This window comes from Pavona decussata, unplaced genomic scaffold (assembly GCF_977016875.1).
Source record: "Pavona decussata unplaced genomic scaffold, jaPavDecu1.1 SCAFFOLD_47, whole genome shotgun sequence".
NCBI lineage: Eukaryota > Metazoa > Cnidaria > Anthozoa > Scleractinia > Agariciidae > Pavona > Pavona decussata.
In genome coordinates this window covers 421,860-439,763 of record NW_028145469.1, presented here as the reverse complement: position 1 = coordinate 439,763, position 17,904 = coordinate 421,860, and the positions used below count along the sequence as shown (strand labels likewise).

Here is a 17,904-nt window from a genome sequence, read left to right as displayed (position 1 = left end):
ATTATAGATTTCTGTCTTTAATTCACTGGCGTTACCAGACGCTGTTTAATAGCCTTACAAACATCTAATAAAATAAGCGCAAATTAGGCATATAATTTATACTGACGTTTTTGTTGTTGTTGTCTATATCTCGATATTTTTTCTTCGCTTACATGACTTGATCCTTTAGAATGTGGCCCTACTCTTAACCTTTAGGTACGAATTGGCCATATATGGTTTTTTGACCCTTGATGATTAAGTATTAGCTCACGGAATAATATGACAACCTTGACGAAATGCACGTTTTTCAACACACACGCGTACTTTAGGGGTTCACACTCTTGTGACAGTCAAAGAGCAATTAACATTTAGTCGGTTTCTTGGCATTTTCGGTCTCGGACTTTCAAACCTTGTCCTGGCAAAATGTTAATGGTAATGATTTATTACGTTACTTTTGCCGCAGTCTCAGTGGCCACGCCCCTATCTTCGAGTGAATCTAGTGAAGTTTCTGGTAAGTACTCTCTAAGAAAAACACCCTTTGTACTGGAATAAAAGCCAAAGGAAATTATTGTTAAAATTTCCCCAAAAGGTGCCATCGTTTAATTAAGGAAGGCAATTATTGAGGGAAATATTAGGAGAAGTTAATTCAAGTCTCCCTCAAAATGGGTTGATCGTTCGCAATTATGTGTATTTTAACAGCTCTTTACATAAACGGTATTCGCTTTGTACTCATCGTAACGTTGAAGAAAATGTAAACTTAGTCAAAGTCCTTATAAATCAAGCGATTTTCTGCTGTGTTTCTAGCCAAGATTTATTGCTACTAAAATAAAAAAATACGTCATCTCAAAAAAAAAGTACTTTACGAAGTGGATCCATTACCCTTAATAAGTAGTCGGCGATTTTTTTCTCATTAAGGTCGAAAATCTCCCCTACCAGTTGCTAAGAAACTTAGTAAACTTTATTGACTACCGTTGTTCCCTTTTATTAGCTTTACAGCAGGACTGTTCTTTTTACTTGTGGTAGAAAATTAATCCTCATCCTAAACAACATGATTCAGACAAGTGTACCGGGGGGATCGCTTAGGCTGACCTGTCTTTAGGCTTACTGAATTGTGGGAAATTGATGCCTTTCAAAGAGAATTTAAATTGATTTTGGTCGTTTTTCTTTTTTAATTTGTCCTTAGTTCAAATGTTCGATTTCGTGGAGCCTTCATCAATACTGAAATTAGATTAAGAAAAAATGTAGCATACGGTGAAAGAGTTTGAACAAACAACACTGGGAAAATTTGGTCTATTTCGTAAACGGAATCCAAGTTTACAACCAGCAAAAAGCCATTTCCGAGTTGTTTTGAACCTCATTACGAAAAAGTGAAAAGCTTTTCGTTTGAAAATTAGTTTTTCTTGCACACGAATGAAAAGCAATTTTCATAATAAAACTATGCACTTAGCCTCGATTTCATAATGAGGTTCAAAGCAACTCGGAAATAGCCCATTCTTTTATTAAGTGTAAATGAGGTGTGCGACAAAAGACTGCCGATAAACGTCATTGAGTATCAATTGTCAACAAATCAGAAAAAATCCCAGAAACGTACTTGAAAGGCAGTGAAATTGTGTCATGTGATACTAGAGTTTTTATAAAAAACAATGAAGTCATTTTGCTTCTTTTCACTGAATTCACTCCTCAACTAACTTTCCAGGCTGGTAACGTTCCTGGTAAACTTGTTAACTACAGTGAAGACTTTGCTCCACGGTCCTATCTGATATAAGGATGTGTAGTTTTCATAAACTTGCCTCGATAACAAAAAGTATTTGTTTACTATTCGGGAGAACAACGTAAATTAATAGAAACGATAAACGTTGTGAGCATACTTGGAATCAGACTTAACTTTTACTTCATCCCTTTATTTCCTTCAAAATCAATAAAGCTTTTTTCTATCCACCCTCCATTCATTAACAATACTGGCCTTACTCTTGATCAAAATAAGCATTTCAACTAAGTTTAGATTACTTTACATGATAATTCTCTTATTAATTCGTTAATAGGTAGGAGAACACCATCTCCATTTCTTTGATGACAAATTACAAGGAGCATTTTAATGCCTTAAAAAGGCTTAATCGGTTATAATTTGTTCCTTTTAGGGTGTCTGCCATCTTTTACAGACTGCGTTTTGTGCAACAATGTGCTGCGGATAGTTTTCAGTTGTTGCCTCATTGCCTTCTTTCAGAGGCTGAAAGGTCTATTTAAACAAAAATTTCACAGAAAAGAGTTCGCTGATTTAGAAATGGGCTTCCCACCCGAGACAACAGTAACAGTAAGACTTCGACTGTTTTAGCGAATTCCGGAAGTTTGGTTGGATTAATTTTTTCTTTCATATCAATAGAAAGGGAAGGGAGGAGTGTTGCAGCACTCCCGCCGTGTTACCTAAAGTACTTCTTGGACGGTACACCTCCCACAGGACTTGAGCTCGACAACGTTCCATCACTACGTTTTCTGTGTCAAACGGCTCCAATTAACCCGGCTCTTGACTTCTTCGCGACTCTCTTTGACGACGCCGCAGGAATCGCCATATTTTCCGCGTACACCATCAACCCCACTCAGGGGAAAGGAATAAATACGTGTTCAAGACCAAGTACCTCGTGGCGGACCTATCCCGGTGAGTATAATGTTAGAACCATCCTCACATATTATCAAATAAATAATAAATGAAAAATTGAAAATCCTGACAATTGCAGATATCTTTTTTCTTGTTTGAAATTCAAACGTGTACTTAAACAAGTACTTTAAAGTGCTACTGCGACGAAAATCAACCTTTTTCTTTACTAAATTTTTGTTCCCGAAATTAAAGTTCAGACCTAAAACTTCAAGAAAAAATACTTTTTCGACCAATCTGACGAAGCAGTTCCCTTCCTTAAGCCGCGGAAATGTGGGAAAATTATGTCCGCCATTATCGAAACAGCAACTGCTTGAGCCTACAAATTTCCGTCAGCGGCTTTCAACGGGTGACGTCATGTTATCATCAAAATTTTGGCTTGGCTTTGCTTTAGCCACTGTTGTGCACCGTAATATGTCAATAAGTTCAAGTTCTTCATCCAATTCTTGGGGAGACAGCTCCGATTTGGGTTCTAAAGCGAACTTAAGTGAAATAGAAGACAGTGAAGTTAATTTTATCCCGTATGACGAGGAACTAAAGCCGATCGCGACCCAAGAAGAAGCCGCCACGTACGAAGCATGACAGGGTTATCTAAGAAGAGCAGGAACTAAAGTTTCAAAGGCGCTTTGCTGGCGAAGAAGATGTCAGTACCTGGTAGGCAATATAACTTTATGTTTTTGTCATTCTTCGTTCGTCGTCAGTTTATTATTCAAAGGAAATTGTCTTTACAGTACTTAATTACGGTACTTACTTGTTTTTAAGTCGTTCGAACCTGGTTTCTCAGCTCAGTCAATTTCTTTAAGACCTTAAAGGTGAATAGGCTACTGTATTTTGTTTTTCAGGTGCAGTTGTGGGAATTGTTCTATTGTCCTCTCAACTAAACCGGGGGAATGCATTTGTTGCATGGAGATAGATCGTGTGGGAGAGATTATGAGCTGTGAAATGGAACGGGAAGTTGATTGTGTAACAATTCATCCCTTTTTTTAGGATGTTCGCTTACACCGATGGGTTCTTGAAGTGGCATAACTGATTTTAAAGACCAAAGATGGCAAAAAATCACCGGACCTTGTTCAGCTAAGGGCTAAAAACCGAATCAGAGTGAGTTATTCTTTGTTTTATATTCTGGAAATGTTTATTTTTGTGTGGCTTGGTAACCACATGGCCTTGACTTGTTAAGGAGATTGTACATGTACGAAGGATTAGCAGCAAGTTACAGGTTTTAGAGCGACACAAGCACCTGTTCCCTGCTCATGCTAAAAAGAGGCTGTATTATGCTTGTTTTCTTTCAAGTTGAACTTACTGTTTAGTCGTCTGGGTCCACTGTGGAAAGCATGTTGATAAGCTTGAGAGACTTTTAATGAATCCATCCTTTATTTAGTTTTTAATGATTTAATAATTCTTACCAATCATTGTAAAGGATGTAAATCAGCCAAGCTAAAGAATTCAAAGAATAAATGACATGCCCATACTAGTAAATTTTGCATTAAACAATGCTGCTTCTAGCTATATATTTCTGAGGGTCACTCCAGCATTAGTTTACGGGGCAAACTGAACACAGGCTAGTTATTCTCAGTGTTATACAACTAAGTATGGCATTCACTCATATGCAAGCAAACTACGGAACTCATTGCCATATATTGTTTGTGTGTAGACCTACTTCTCTGTCTGAGCCGTGTAGCACCCATGATATTAGCATATTTGCTATCTAAAATTCAAAGTAAAATAAAGTCTTTGATTGATGGATTGATCAGTGATGATTAGTAATAAGCTCAAATATAAATGTTGTTATTGTGAAAGCCTTTTATCTAAACAAAAGAACTATGTAACACTTAACTTTCGATAGTACCCTTTGTTTTAAGCACATGAAACAGAACTATTTGAAGTAGAAAAGACCAGGCACCAGTTGTTCAAAGGGCAGATAACTTTATCCAGTGGATAAGTCACTATCCAGTGGTGCAAAATGTACTTCAAACAACGCTTCTGGCAAGTTTTCCATACAATCCCATACTTAAATTAGACATACGCTTCTACTCTATACATATATTGTAGAATTACAGGGAAATTCTTGACACATTTATTTAACGCGTAGCGACCTATCCAGTGAATAAAATTATCCGCTCTTTGAACATTCGGGGCCAGATGGGGATGAATGGAGTAAACTATTTGTTTTTGTTTATTTATACATTTCTTAGTTCAGTGTCTTACAGACAATTTACTCAACTTCTATGGGAATTTGCTGGTCACTCCAAGCACTATCCTTTGCCATGCTGTCCCTACAAAGCAATATGGACAGCCCTTCCAAGTGAAAGTGGGCAATGTCATGGCTTTGAAGATTATGAACAACAAAAGTTGTTCATTTTAACTTCTAGACTCCAGTCATTAAACAATGTTTCAAGGGTTCTGATTCAAAAAATGATTAAGGAACACATGAGACTAGGTGTCCCATGTGACTTGAGCTTATCATGTATTTTGCGGGGGATATTCCTTGTCTTTTAATTATTAAAGCTTTATTCAAGCGGTGCATTTATGTCCTCTTCGTGGCTGTCCACATTTTCTGCATGTTTGAGCTCGTCCTCTTCCCCTTCCACCATTTGTTCTTGATGGGCCAGGTTGGTTTCCCCCGCTCAAGGTCTCTAATTCAGCTTCTGTAGAAAGCCGGTAAAAAGTAAGTGTTACTACTTTTTACAGAATAGATTATGGTAAAAAACTGTTTCTGAAAAACCAAAGACAACCTGACTTGAAATTGGTAGTCTAGCAGTGAGTCAGGGTTGTCATTAAGATTTCAAGTTGCTGGGCATATGAAATTAGTAGGCGGGGCAATGAGTGGCGAATATCGTCTTTTGGTTCCATTTTACTATGATAGTAGCCAGGGGTTATGTTTATAATAGCCGGGGGAAATGCCAGGTCCCCAGCTCTTAGTGACAGGCCTGAGTGAGTGTAGAGTGTTGTGCATGTTATGTCTTTTTACCTGAACATGTTGGAGGAATAATCACCGTTTCCTTCTGTTTCCGTTCTTGTTGCTTTTGTATGGCTTCCTCTTTTGTCTGCTTATCAAGCATTGATTGCAGAGCTTCAGGAACAATTTGTTTGAGCTCATCAGCTACCAGCTGTAGATCTTGTTTTGAGCTAGTGACCAAAGTTTGGTAGATTTCAGCTACATATTCTGTGGAAAATATAGCAATGCCTTCACAACCTTTCTTTTTTTATTAGCTGGTACATAATTTTGAAGAAAAGTGCTTTAAAGTTTAGTCTGTCTTCATATGTTTTGGAATGAAAACACTAAATTGGTCAGTCAAGTAGTCTTCAGTAGTATTTGACTTTTTTAAACGCCAGAAAGTATAGGGTGCCCTCATATTTTGAATAAAGTTTAACATAACTTCTACACTGTTCATTTAGCAGAAACTGACCATAATTTGAGGCAACCCTGGCTTCCCTGACTGTTGCTTCTCCCTCCTTGTATTTTTGGTAGGTAACATGAAGTTGTGCTTGGCCTTGATTGTCCATCTTTGTGTCCCTTCGAATGTTATAATTAAAATGGAGTGCAGCCAGTATTGATCTTGCAACCAAAAAATTAAAACAGTAAGTATTGTGTATTTATGTAATTACTAATAATATTGGTTGTTACTGTAACTTTAATATTAAAATTCTCCCAGTCATGAGGTATTTTTACATGGTAAAGCTTTGTAGACCTTTTGACAAAGACAACATCCGGTAATATTTTTTTGACTGCTTTAGTGCTACTTTGATGTAAATAAGCCTTTTGTTAACCTACCTGCATAGCATACCCAGGTATGAGTAGGCAAGCATCTTAGGGGCGAAATGGTTTACTACTGAATGGTAGCCTTCTAAGCAACTTGTTTGCTCCACTGATGATGCTTTTTCAATAGCTTTTGTGAGGCTGGAGTTAGTAAGGGCTGTGCACATCTTATCATATGCCTCTGATACTACAATGAAAGCAATTAATTTTGGGCACATGTTATGTATTGACTGTGTTGTTAAGTACTTTTGAAAAAACAAGGCATAGACAAAGAGCACAAGGAGTATATGTAACTTGGAAGCTGTCAGTAGTTATTAAGGGAAATAAGAAAAAAAAACGGCAGCTTAATATTTCTTCAATGTTGTGAGTGCAAAATGACAATTGTGTAGACAAGATTTTTTATCCCACAAATATTTTTTTTTATATGAAGTAACATTAACAAAGATTAGAACAGGAAAGAACTGTGATTTTCAATTAATTGGTACCTTTAGACATCCACAATTTTGGCCTGTTGACATCACCATGAGCACAAGCATTGAAGAGTATATTTGAGAGGTCTTTGTGTTTGTTTATAACGTGACTCAGGAAGGCGTGGAATTTTGCAACCTTCACTTTGCCAAGGGATTCTTGAGTTGAAGTCACTGCCCAATAAAAATGCCGAACACAAGCGTTCCTCCAGCGGCCAATTATTTCACAATTTTTTTCTTTACTTAGTTTTGTGAGAATTTTCTTAATTTCTGTAGGAGTAACAGAACGGTTCAGTACATTTCTACATAAAATACATTATTCATTCCTCAGAAAAGGAAAATCATTAATAATTAAAGAGTTCTTTACGCACAGCCAAAAAAAAAAAGTTAAGTATAATAATTGACGGTTTCGATGCCTACCATCTTTTTCTCAAAATTAAACACGTCAAAGGTGTCAGGAGCCTTAAATGGGCTCCTGTAGTTGTTAATTATGCAATTATTGTCAATTATAATACTGAACTTTTTTTTTTGGCTTTGTGTTAAGAACTCTTCAATAATTGATTTAAATTATAGCTTAATGAATTTCTTCAAGAGGAAAAAAATTGATGACACTATTCAACCAATCAGTAAATTTGTGAACAGTGCCTTAGACCTAAGACAGTAATAATAATAATAATAATAATAATAATAATAATGATAATAACAACAATTTAGGAATGAAACCAATATTGATGCAGATGGTAATGATAATGTTTAGTCTGCATCCGTAGCTATTTTTTGAAGCAGATAATGTTATCGATGTTTATGTAACTTATTGTGTTGATTGCTTACTTTTGCCAATGTGCCACAGATCCAAAAAATGATTGATTACTGGCTTGCCCAGTTCAGCACATTTCCTTCCACATTCCTCCCGCATCCACTTAGCAATGGAAGCATGGCGGTCAGATATAAAGGATTTGATGATGATACCAGTAGTGAGAAGGTACGCCATGGCCTCCTTAAAGGCCATAAACTCAATGCCTGAGCTGCTCCCTGCCTGATTAGCCTTAGGAACATGAAAAAAAAGAATAAAGTGAATTTCTAACACTAGTTTCTAAGTGTGTTTTGCCAACGAATGTAAACAGGATTTATTTTTGAGTGTGCTCTTCCAATAATATTAAAAGATTATCTGATCTTGTTTACAAAGCTTTACCAGACTTTTCACTTTGACCTGGTTTTTCTTTATTTAGTGATTGTTTAGAAGGTTATTTTAAGAGGTTTACTTGCCTGTACCAAGACAATGTGAATAATCAGGCCAACAGTACAGCAAAATACAGTATAGGTACCATATTTTGCTGAGTGACCCATACTATCATGGCGCCCATCTCCTGCGATAACAACTCCTTTTCCTTTAAGAGAATCCAGCAATTTTGCTTGGTATTTTCGCCAGAAAGAGATGATGGCTGATATGAGCAGGTGACGTTGGTGGTAATAGTAGGTGGGCTCATTATACACCAGTATGCCCATGTGCCGGAACACTGTCAGCACTTTTTTTACTGAGGCTCCAGCGCAGAGAATTGCAAAACTAAGGAGGAGGTTTCCAGCAGGAAATCTCCCCATTAGTAATGGCTGGCTTTCCCAGGTGAATATCTCTTGGCAACTGCTGCACTTAGCTTTAATGGCCAGGAGAGTACCAGTTTGCGTGCATGTTGTTTCTGGGTTTGGGGCCAAGCAATAATTACAGTACTGGAACAGTAACAGTAACTTTGAAATGAAGACAATTCCTTTAGGTTCCTCACGTTCATCCTTTCCAGTGTTATCCAGCCTGTTAAAATAAAATGTCTCTTGGTCATACAGACATAGTCATAGCTTTCTCTGTGAAAGCAAGCAATAAGCAAGGCACACTTTAAGTTGATATTGCTGGTGCATTGTTAGAAGGGTTGTAGGGAAGAAGGTTAAACTCCATGTTTTAAGTAAAGTAATACAATATTTATAAAGATAATAGTCAGGTATCCTTGCATGTTTGTCCTTTGAACTTTCAAGTTTCCCTAGGCTTTGTTGATTGGCTGTTGTTCATAGAATCCTCTCCTAACTTCTGATATGCTTCATCTATTTTTTCAGGAGTCCAATTGGGGTCCTCGTTCTCAGGTTCTTCTTTTTCTTCATCATCATCATCATCATCATCATCATCATTGTCACTATCCTCTGCCAAGTCGTCCTTATGATCACAGCCAGACACAGAGGGTTCAGGAGCAGCTGGTTCTGCAGTAGCTAAAGGAAAGGAGACAAATGATCCAGCCATATCTTGGCTTGTTCTCTTTCCATGGAAAATGAATTGGGACATTATTTATTTGAATAATTTAACAAAAATATAATTACGAACTGTTTCATCAACAATATAAGCTTGAGGTAAACTGATGAATAGAAATGAAATAAAAATTAAACTTGTTTGATGTTGTGCATAAAATGCGTGGGGTGGGGGGGGGGGGGGTGTGGGCCTATAAAGTTTTTTTGTGAAGGGTCCCCGATCTCACCAGCATTTTCATTCTACATACCGAGGAAATACTCTATTACATTTCCAGAAAAAAAAACATGCCACCATTTAATTGTTATGTTTAAATGTAGGTGTGCACTTTCTGTTGTAATTTGTTCTCAGACTTATTATTTTTTTGGTTGTAGCCTCCCACTTTATGGCTCCCCACCCTAAAACTGGGTAAAAAAAAGACTTACCACAATCTTGCTGTAAGTCGTGTTGGTGTGACTCTTGCTGTAGCTCCTGTAGTGTTTCTGCCCATTGCTTCTGGTTTTTCGCCATCTTATTGTTAAGTCGCGTGACTTTGAATTTTAATACTTTTATTTCTTTTTTTAGGTCCCCGCACATTTTGCACTCAGTTTGATTTTCATTTTTCTGCTGAATTTAAATATGCAGCACATTAAAAATAGTGTAAAACTTTCAGGACTAAGTAGCGATTACCATGCCTGTTCAACGAAACTTACGTTTTGGGTTCCAGGGGTTGATACAGCGACAGGTAGTAGCTCCGACGCCTTTGAAGAATTATTGGAAACACCATCGTAAAAAATGAAAGACGAGTTTAGATGGTATCGTAACTACTGTAATACAAACGTTTGTTCCCATTCCTTACCATGGAACTTACAGGGTCATCAGTGTCCATCAATGGAGGCTCTTGTACCTCTGCTACGGGTAGTTCTTGTTCCAGCTGAGAAAAAAGAGAGGGGACGTCTTATAAAGCCTGAAGAGGCCAAAAATAAGCCTATAACTGTATGCCTGAAAATACATCTACCGAGCTCGACGACCACATTTGGTCGGTGATGTCCATCCCTGTTTCCGGTCCATCCTCCATTTGTGGTGTTACAATATGATTTTGCAATTTTCGCTCAAGCTGAAAAATATATGAGGATATTGTATGAAGTGAGCCATTAGAAACTAAACAGAAAAGGGGTAGTGTGAAAAAATATGTAAGCTTACCTGCATCGCACTTTCCGCGCTTGCGGGTCTGCTGAATTCTTGACCTTTCTCAGCTCTGTCAGTTTCCAACGACATTGTGGAAGTTTGGGCGCCATACTCGGCAATAATTTCTTTCATTGCCTTCAAAACAGCAAAACAGAATTGTTTAAATAAAAAATCTGCTAGATTGCTGACGTAACGTGACAATGTGCACTGCCTACACTTTCTAGGGTTTAATTTTACCCAAGGTCAGGCGACAATAACCAAAATTATTTCGCATTTCAACGACAGAGTGAATGAAAAATTGTTAGCACATAAAAATAAAAACAGAAAGCAGACAAAAACTTAAAACAGTTAAACAAAATCTCGATGTGAAGGCGACCGGCCAGAACACAAACGTATTTCTTCATTCATGATAAAATTACTGGCGCAACAAACAAATGCTTCTACAGTCATCAAGGTTTACATAAAAAGGAGGACAGAAAAAATTATGAACAGTTGAGAAAAGTAATAGTTTTTATACCATTCAAAGCTACGGTGATCGAAACACGAAAAACTTAATCATTAATTCATGTCAACCGACAAGCTTACTAAGAGCGTCAGGGAAGAACCCGACAAAAGTAATAAAGTTTTTACTATCCGTTTTTCGTGTTTGTCATCCCGATTTTTATTCGAATGTTTGTATATGAGCTAGGTTCGAACGAGTTTCAGAAAAAAAAATTATTGTAACCTAGTCTGCGGCGTCTGGCGACGTGCTATGATCCCAAAATGTAGCTAACAGTCAAAGATCAAGAGTGCACTTACCTGCCGCCGACCTCTGGCCGTCATGGAAGGGGAGTTATCCTCTACGGACTTTTTCCAAATACTGGGAATAGCTCCAAGAACTAGATTTCTGGGTTGTCCTTCTATATGGACTTGTCTTTCGAAGTACTCGGCCGCAAAATGAATAGAACAGATTTTAAAAAGCCCTTTCGGGTTGAAGTTAGCACGGTGTATCCTCACGAAAGCTTTCCACTTTGCGACCTCCTGGCTAGACTTTGGCCTATGCAAAGAAATTCCAGCTCGTGGATTTGACTTGTTGCTACAGTCTTGCACAACACAGCGGCAAGCAGGCATCTTTGCGTGATCAGAACTTTCAAGCGCCGAAAAGGAAAAAAAAAATGCTCCCTTTTTTCCACGTGTAGAGCTGTCAATTCCTCTGTGCTCAAGAATTTTTGATGATAAGATGACGTCAAAGGCGACCTCGACCCAACCCTCCACATCTTGGCCGGGCATTTTTTGTTTCAGTAATGGCGGACGTTAACTCGAGAAAAACACGGCTCAGATAATCGGACTTTTAGTTGGAATTTGGATCTCAAATTTGGCGTACGTAATAACTATACCTCAAACTTTCTAAAAACGTAAAAACAAGACAAAGCCTAAATTTCATCGCAGTAGCACTTTAAGGCACGGCATTCGTGGAAAGCAGTTTCTCATGAATTTCTGCCGCGTATCCTTTATTAGCGAATTGTTATTATATCTTCAGTTGTGATGATTTATACTGCGTACTATGTACGAATGTTTGTGAAAAGATGTTTCACCGACGAGGATTCGAATATTTTTACATAGTACGTTACATCTTGCTTTTACACGTTAACTTAATTTGTTCCTTTTATATAGCAGATCATTGCAGTGATCCTATGTAAAAACATGGCTGATTTTCTTAGTATGAATATTCCTTGCTTTCTGTTCTGATCACAAAAGACACAAAAACTGGGGAACTAGGTCGAGAGGCATATCTTCGCGAGTTTAAGGTACATTGCAGCATAAATTTGCAAGTGTGTAGATGTTTATTTGAATTATCGTTCCTAGCATTGTTATCATGGTGACGTCATCGGTCACGAAGGCTTGAAGTTGAGCGAGGGAAAAGTCTTAGCAACGGACATTGAAATCCAAGAAGAAAATTGGGGATAATGACGTATTTTCAAATATTTAAAGCCTTTTAAAATTATTATTGCTTATAATCGAACCTCCGTTAACGGACACCTCTCGTAAGCGGACACTTGGTCGCGTTCTCAGCCACATAAAAAAACTGCTACTCCGCTTACGGCAGGCTCGATTATATTTCTTTCTGAAAATGCGTGGTTATCCCCAATTCCTTATTTGGTTTCCTTTAATTTAGCCCGTGCAAAGATCAGCTTTGCCCGCAAAGTCAGAATCTGGGAAATTTAACAAACTGAAAAGCAACTTTCAGGAGTGAAATTTCGAGGCCAATCATACAGCGGGAAGTATGCCCGTATTCGGAACTTACTTGCTGGGTCCTATTCCTACCTCGGAGCACTTTCACTATGCAGGATCACCCTGAGAGTGACCACTAAACACGCAAAGCATAATGCGCCGATCAATTTGAGACTTAATCCTCCCTCCCTGGGCAACCTCCGGGTATCGACTGTTTTTAAAATTTGGTTGCTCGAATTCGCATTTCCCGGAGCCAAAAAGTCGTTCAAATCTTCTACCGTTAAGTACCGCTTCACTCAAATACTGTTCATGCTTTACAGAAAGCCAAATATTAATGACATCTAAAACTATGTCAATCGCGTTTTGAGTGAACTTTTTGTTTACAAAACTTGAAAAAAAAATTTAACCTATGAAAACATACACACAAAATTCCCCAAGGCAGAGACACAATCCCGGTTCAAATCCCCCAACCCTATCAAATTCCCACTCCCCAGGTACCTTGCACGTTCGAGTGCCCGGGTTATACCTCCTGTTGGTTCGAAGTAATCAGTTCGGATTGAAGGTTCAAATTGATCGACGTATAACATTGCCGCATTAATTTGCATGTCATCAAGGTCCGCAGTAATACTGAATGCAGGAGGAACTTCGCGTGCCACCACTGTCCCCAGGGACAAAGTAAATGAACAACAGCGAAGTAAAGATATACGTCTGCCATCGCGGCCCACAGTTGTATAGCAAATTACAGTCTAATTTGCGCTTTAAGACGGGGTTAATGAATCAAGATCTGAATGATAAAAAGAAAAAAACACACTCAGATGGAAACTGTGATACTGCAAAAAAAAAACAATTAAACAAAATATCGAACATTTCTTTGTCATTAACCACCTAATGCCTTAAAATTTATCAGATTTTGGACCTTTCGTTAGGTTTACAATTCGCTAGGGTTAAGAGAGTAGGTATTTACTAAAGCAATTAAACTTTCAGGTCTATCCAAGCAGGGCACCGACGCTTTGTACAAGGGACACGGAACTGGCCCCCTTGGAATCGACAAAGGTCACTTGAACCCCTGCCTCATCAACTCGTACAATGTTGACTACATGGCGGCCACTTTCACGTACACTAACGCTGTACCACAATACGGCAGTGGTTCTAACCGCGCTAGTTGGAAATCCTTTGAAGCCAAAATAGCAAAATACACTAAAGAGACGTGCGCGAAGAATGGGGGAACCATGCACTTGTTGACCGGGACATCGAAATATCGCCTTCAAATCGGTGCTCCCCAGCCAACACAAGCCCAGGCACCGGTAGGTTGATCAATGCTGAATACACTTAGCTGATTATTTCGACCAAGATTTTTATAGGCATTTCCGGAAATACAAAATGAGAATAATAGATCTAACAGGTGGTGAAACATGATGATAGATGTATTGCTTCAGCTAGTGACACAGGGATGCTTAGAAAAAAATCGAATTTTCTTTTTCCGAGTATGCCGGTGTCACTTAAAGGTTAAAGGACAACATCGCATTTCTAACATAATAATGATGCAAAATATTTACGAAGGAGGCGTCTGATCCCTTAAAGTTTTTTTTTCGGGAGGTTCCTCAAGACAAACTGTAATAAAGAGCTACTGAAGCCGATGAACGATGTCAGTTAATAGTTAGACTCCCAGAATACAAGTCAACAGGGCAGCTTGGCTCTTTTTAGAGGATGTAGGATAAAATCCCGCGATTGAGGTCCCCTAAATGTCGCTCACAAAACCAGTTTATTTTCCGATGAGTTACACAAATCAGTCCATCTTCGTTATTGTTATTCTGTTCGTGAACTAAATCATCTAGAATGTTTTCTGAGTTATATCTCTGATCCCCATTAATGTATAGCATTTGCCGAATAACTTAAGACTCATCGTTACCATTAGATTTATCTCTGGATTTATCTCTGAATTGCTTTCGCATAGTCGGCCAAAGCTTTAAATCTCCTGCTCACTTGAATACCAGATCTCTGTCTCCTCAACAACGAAACGGGCGCTGGTCGGCCTGATCTTGGCCAGCTTGAAAGCGACTCTTGGATGTGTCAATTTGCATTTCCTTTTGGAGAATGTCACAAACAGTTTCTGTAGCTGTTAAATTGAAACCGTCCTCGCTTGATTTTCTGAATATTATTAATTTTAAGTGTTTTTTCTTGGAGTTTCATGAATTTGTTCCTTCTCTTCTTTCAGTCCTTTCAGTTCTCCTTTCCAGCTCCTGTTTCAAGAATTGCGTTTTATTAAAGGATTTTAACGACTTTCATCGCGGCAGATTCTTCCTTCCGAACCTCGATTGTTGCCCACACTTCATCTATGCCTTTCTCCAGTTCTTTAAACTTGTCATTAAGCTTAAGCTTGTCCATTTAGTCGAGCTTGAGCTTGATCCTCGTTTCCCACGTTTATGTTTAGTCATTCGCGAAGCTTGTTCATTGATAGCAAAGCAGTGGTACTGGTTATTAGGAGTCTTTCCTTACCATTTTTCTCTAACATAAGGCCTCCAGGCCCACATAACAAACCTTTCCTAATAAAAACAGGGACACCCAACAAGAAAGTTTACGCAAAGTTTTTTCGAGAAAGTTTTAAGAATGTTATTTCCCGTATTTACGGCTGTTGTTGACTTAATGAAAATGACTGCTGACCTTATTTCGCACTTTTAACAAGATGTTTACCCCGAAACGAAACAGTTGGTTTGTCAGGCCAGTTACACCGGTATCGTAGAGGTCATGGGTTCAAATCGCGTTAAAGCAAGAGAGGATGTTTTTTCGCAACAGTCTGGTTGCGTAGATAACTGCGGGAATTTTTTCTTCCACATAGTCGCCTTGTGTAACGAAAATTTGAGCTAATGTTTTTTTCCAGGTAATGAGGTTTTCTTGAGATGTTTTGGCTTTATATGCATGCACTACATAAGATGAACAGATAAGACAAACGCTAAAAATAGGCCTCCTCGAATCAAAACGGCAACTGAAAACATGGGAAAGGCAAGAAGTCATGGTCACATCTTCGTCGCCTGTGTCGTTCATTTTTGAAAAATATGTTTCTCGAAGCTAAAAAATCTCTTTTCCCGGCCTTAGGACAATTTAATAAAAGTAGTAAAATGTTAAAATAAAATTTTATTCTAAGATGCACGTCCGAACGTTTTATATGTATGAAAAACCTTTGACGGTTGATTAAATTCTCTCTTACAGATTGAGTATTTTCCCGCTCCGGGTCCCACTGCTATTGTGCGCCCAAATTCTGTCTAGACAGCGGGTTGCTGTGTAATAGGACCTAATAATGCCCAGTCTATCGCGGTCATGGGAAACAACGATCCTGACAAAGTTCAAGCTGCAACGATGTCGATTCCTTTGACGACATTGGAGAAACTGTTGGTTAAAGGTGGTATGAGTCCTGCAAACCTATTTCCCTCCGTTCAACGATGCAGACAGAACAGTATAGACTTGAATTAATCTAACAGTGAAGATACAGGCCGAAACTTAAATAAATGTGATTACGATAATGTACGAAGTTTTCGTTCAGGATTTCAATAAATGGTATGGTCTGATTTAGTTGTTCATTTGATTTAATTTTTTTATCCCGTCTTATATCTTCTTATGTTATTTTATTTTATGCTATTTTTCTGATTATTTTCAAAGAAGGAGCAGAGATCAAATTTTAACCCCGTAAAATTTTTTAAATGTCTTCTGATCTTCCTAAAAAAATTAAATCAGCAAGATCTAGTTAAGCAGTTTAAGGAATCATTCCACTCTATCCTGATCTTATATAAAACACTCTTAATTATAATAACCGTTAATTGGGGACTGGGACGAGATGGTCACAGCGAACAGACGCGTTTCGCTGTAGAGCGCCCTTTTCGCCTCCTTAAAGCCGAAAAAAATGAAAGCAAACAGTATATATGATGACAAACAAGAAGCGTAACCGACAAAGGAAACAGAGTGAAGCAAGCAGCGCGTCCTCCAGCGACGAAAACTCTCCCGCAGCAAAGAAATCCAATTTGACAGACGCCACGAGGTGTGACATCCCGGCCATCATGTCGGCACAAGCGTTACATTCGGTGAGTGAAGAACCAAGTATCGGCCAAATATGGCAAGTATTAATGAAAATACAAGCTGATGTTACAACGATATTAAACGACAATCAGGAACTAAGAAAGGACGTGGAAAATTTGAAGACCTCGATGCAATTTCACGCTGAAATGGTAGATGCACTCAAAACGCAAAATGAGAAACTGGTTTCAACAAACAACGCTTTACATGGCGAAGTATTTGATTTGGGAAAGAGAGTGCAAACACTTGAATACGAGCACGAAGCCTTAGAGCAATATACGCGTAAATTTAATATCGAAATCCATGGCATTCCAGAATTCGAAGGTGAAAACCTGCAAGACATTGTCATCAAAACGGGCCAAAGAATGTCAGTAAATGTAACAACCGAGGACATTGACATTGTACATCGACTGTACCGAAAGTCGCCAGCCATTAAACCCATAATTGTTCGCTTCACTACATACAAGAAGAGACGAGAATTTTATAAAGGAAGATTTAATTTAAAAGAAGCCAATACTACAGAGATCATCGGGTCAACACAGGGAGATACAGAAGGAAGAATCTTCATAAACGAGAACCTTACACAATACAGACAAGAAATTCTGGCTAAGGCAAGAAAAATGAAAAGAGCCTATAAGATCAATCGAGTTTGGACTGTGGATGGGAAAATTTTTGTTCGGAAAACTGAGGAGTCCAGACCGCTTAGAATCAGTGAGGCTTGGGAATTAGAAGAACTGGCAACCTCATTATACTATGACTGTTTACCTCATATCCTTTAATACCTCATAAGTCGTTGGTGTAAGGAAAAATGAACAGACCTAGATATACTACATTATTCAATCATCAATTTTTTTTTATTAAATTACACGACCGGTTTTCAGGAGGCAAACACACCGTTACTAGACTATGCTTGTTCGATCGCTCGTCAAACCTTTTTTGTTTACTTGCTATCACATTAGGTCTTTAGTAATTTTAGTTATTATTTGCATTTGTTATATCGTTCTCCTATTTTTCCGTTTTGAATATAATCTTTTTTTCCCCTTTAGGTTTACTAGCATCATACATTTAGTTCGAGCAACATCGGCGAATCGTTTGTTTTTAAATTGCTTATTTCTTGCATTTGTGATTTGCATGTATTTATATTGCCTGCTATCATCTTTTGTTCTGTTGATTAATGGATTCTGCAGTCCCAATGTTACTTTCCGCAAGTACGATGTCTTTTAAGTTGATTTCGCTTAATGTGAAGGGCATAAGCAACTTTAGAAAAAGAAGAACTATTTTTACTTGGTCCCGAAAGCGCAATGCAGACATAACCTTTTAACAA

At 38.2% G+C, this 17,904-nt stretch overlaps 3 protein-coding genes and 1 pseudogene across 5 annotated transcripts; 1 reads left to right on the top strand and 3 right to left on the bottom strand.

Annotated features, from left to right (window-relative positions):
- Window positions 1-17,904, bottom strand: part of LOC146482091 (P2X purinoceptor 7-like) — a 431,550-nt pseudogene that overhangs the window by 131,210 nt on the left and 282,436 nt on the right.
- LOC146482114 (uncharacterized) lies at window positions 265-16,078 on the top strand. Its single transcript, XM_085107392.1, has 4 exons — window positions 265-490; window positions 2,360-2,632; window positions 13,500-13,819; window positions 15,723-16,078. The coding sequence occupies exons 1-4, from the start codon at window positions 403-405 to the stop codon at window positions 15,777-15,779; spliced, it is 738 nt and encodes a 245-aa protein (XP_084963518.1). The 5' UTR covers window positions 265-402; the 3' UTR covers window positions 15,780-16,078.
- LOC146482116 (uncharacterized) lies at window positions 3,477-9,647 on the bottom strand. The gene is made up of 9 exons (XM_085107354.1): window positions 9,563-9,647; window positions 9,032-9,103; window positions 8,120-8,688; window positions 7,685-7,898; window positions 6,872-7,123; window positions 6,402-6,573; window positions 6,037-6,185; window positions 5,598-5,792; window positions 3,477-5,274 (listed from the first exon to the last, which is right to left on the bottom strand). Exons 1-9 carry the CDS (start codon window positions 9,645-9,647, stop codon window positions 5,141-5,143), a joined length of 1,842 nt encoding a protein of 613 aa, XP_084963480.1. The 3' UTR covers window positions 3,477-5,140.
- Window positions 9,040-11,719, bottom strand: LOC146482115 (uncharacterized). Of its 3 annotated transcripts, none has more exons than XM_085107394.1 (5): window positions 10,320-11,719; window positions 10,135-10,233; window positions 9,830-10,050; window positions 9,563-9,743; window positions 9,040-9,103 (listed from the first exon to the last, which is right to left on the bottom strand). In XM_085107394.1, the coding sequence occupies exons 1-3, from the start codon at window positions 10,434-10,436 to the stop codon at window positions 9,925-9,927; spliced, it is 342 nt and encodes a 113-aa protein (XP_084963520.1). In that variant the 5' UTR covers window positions 10,437-11,719; the 3' UTR covers window positions 9,040-9,103; window positions 9,563-9,743; window positions 9,830-9,924. The 3 variants fall into 3 exon arrangements, with proteins under 3 accessions (XP_084963520.1, XP_084963521.1, XP_084963519.1); XM_085107395.1 differs by having other exon boundaries at window positions 9,563-9,740; XM_085107393.1 differs by having other exon boundaries at window positions 9,563-10,050.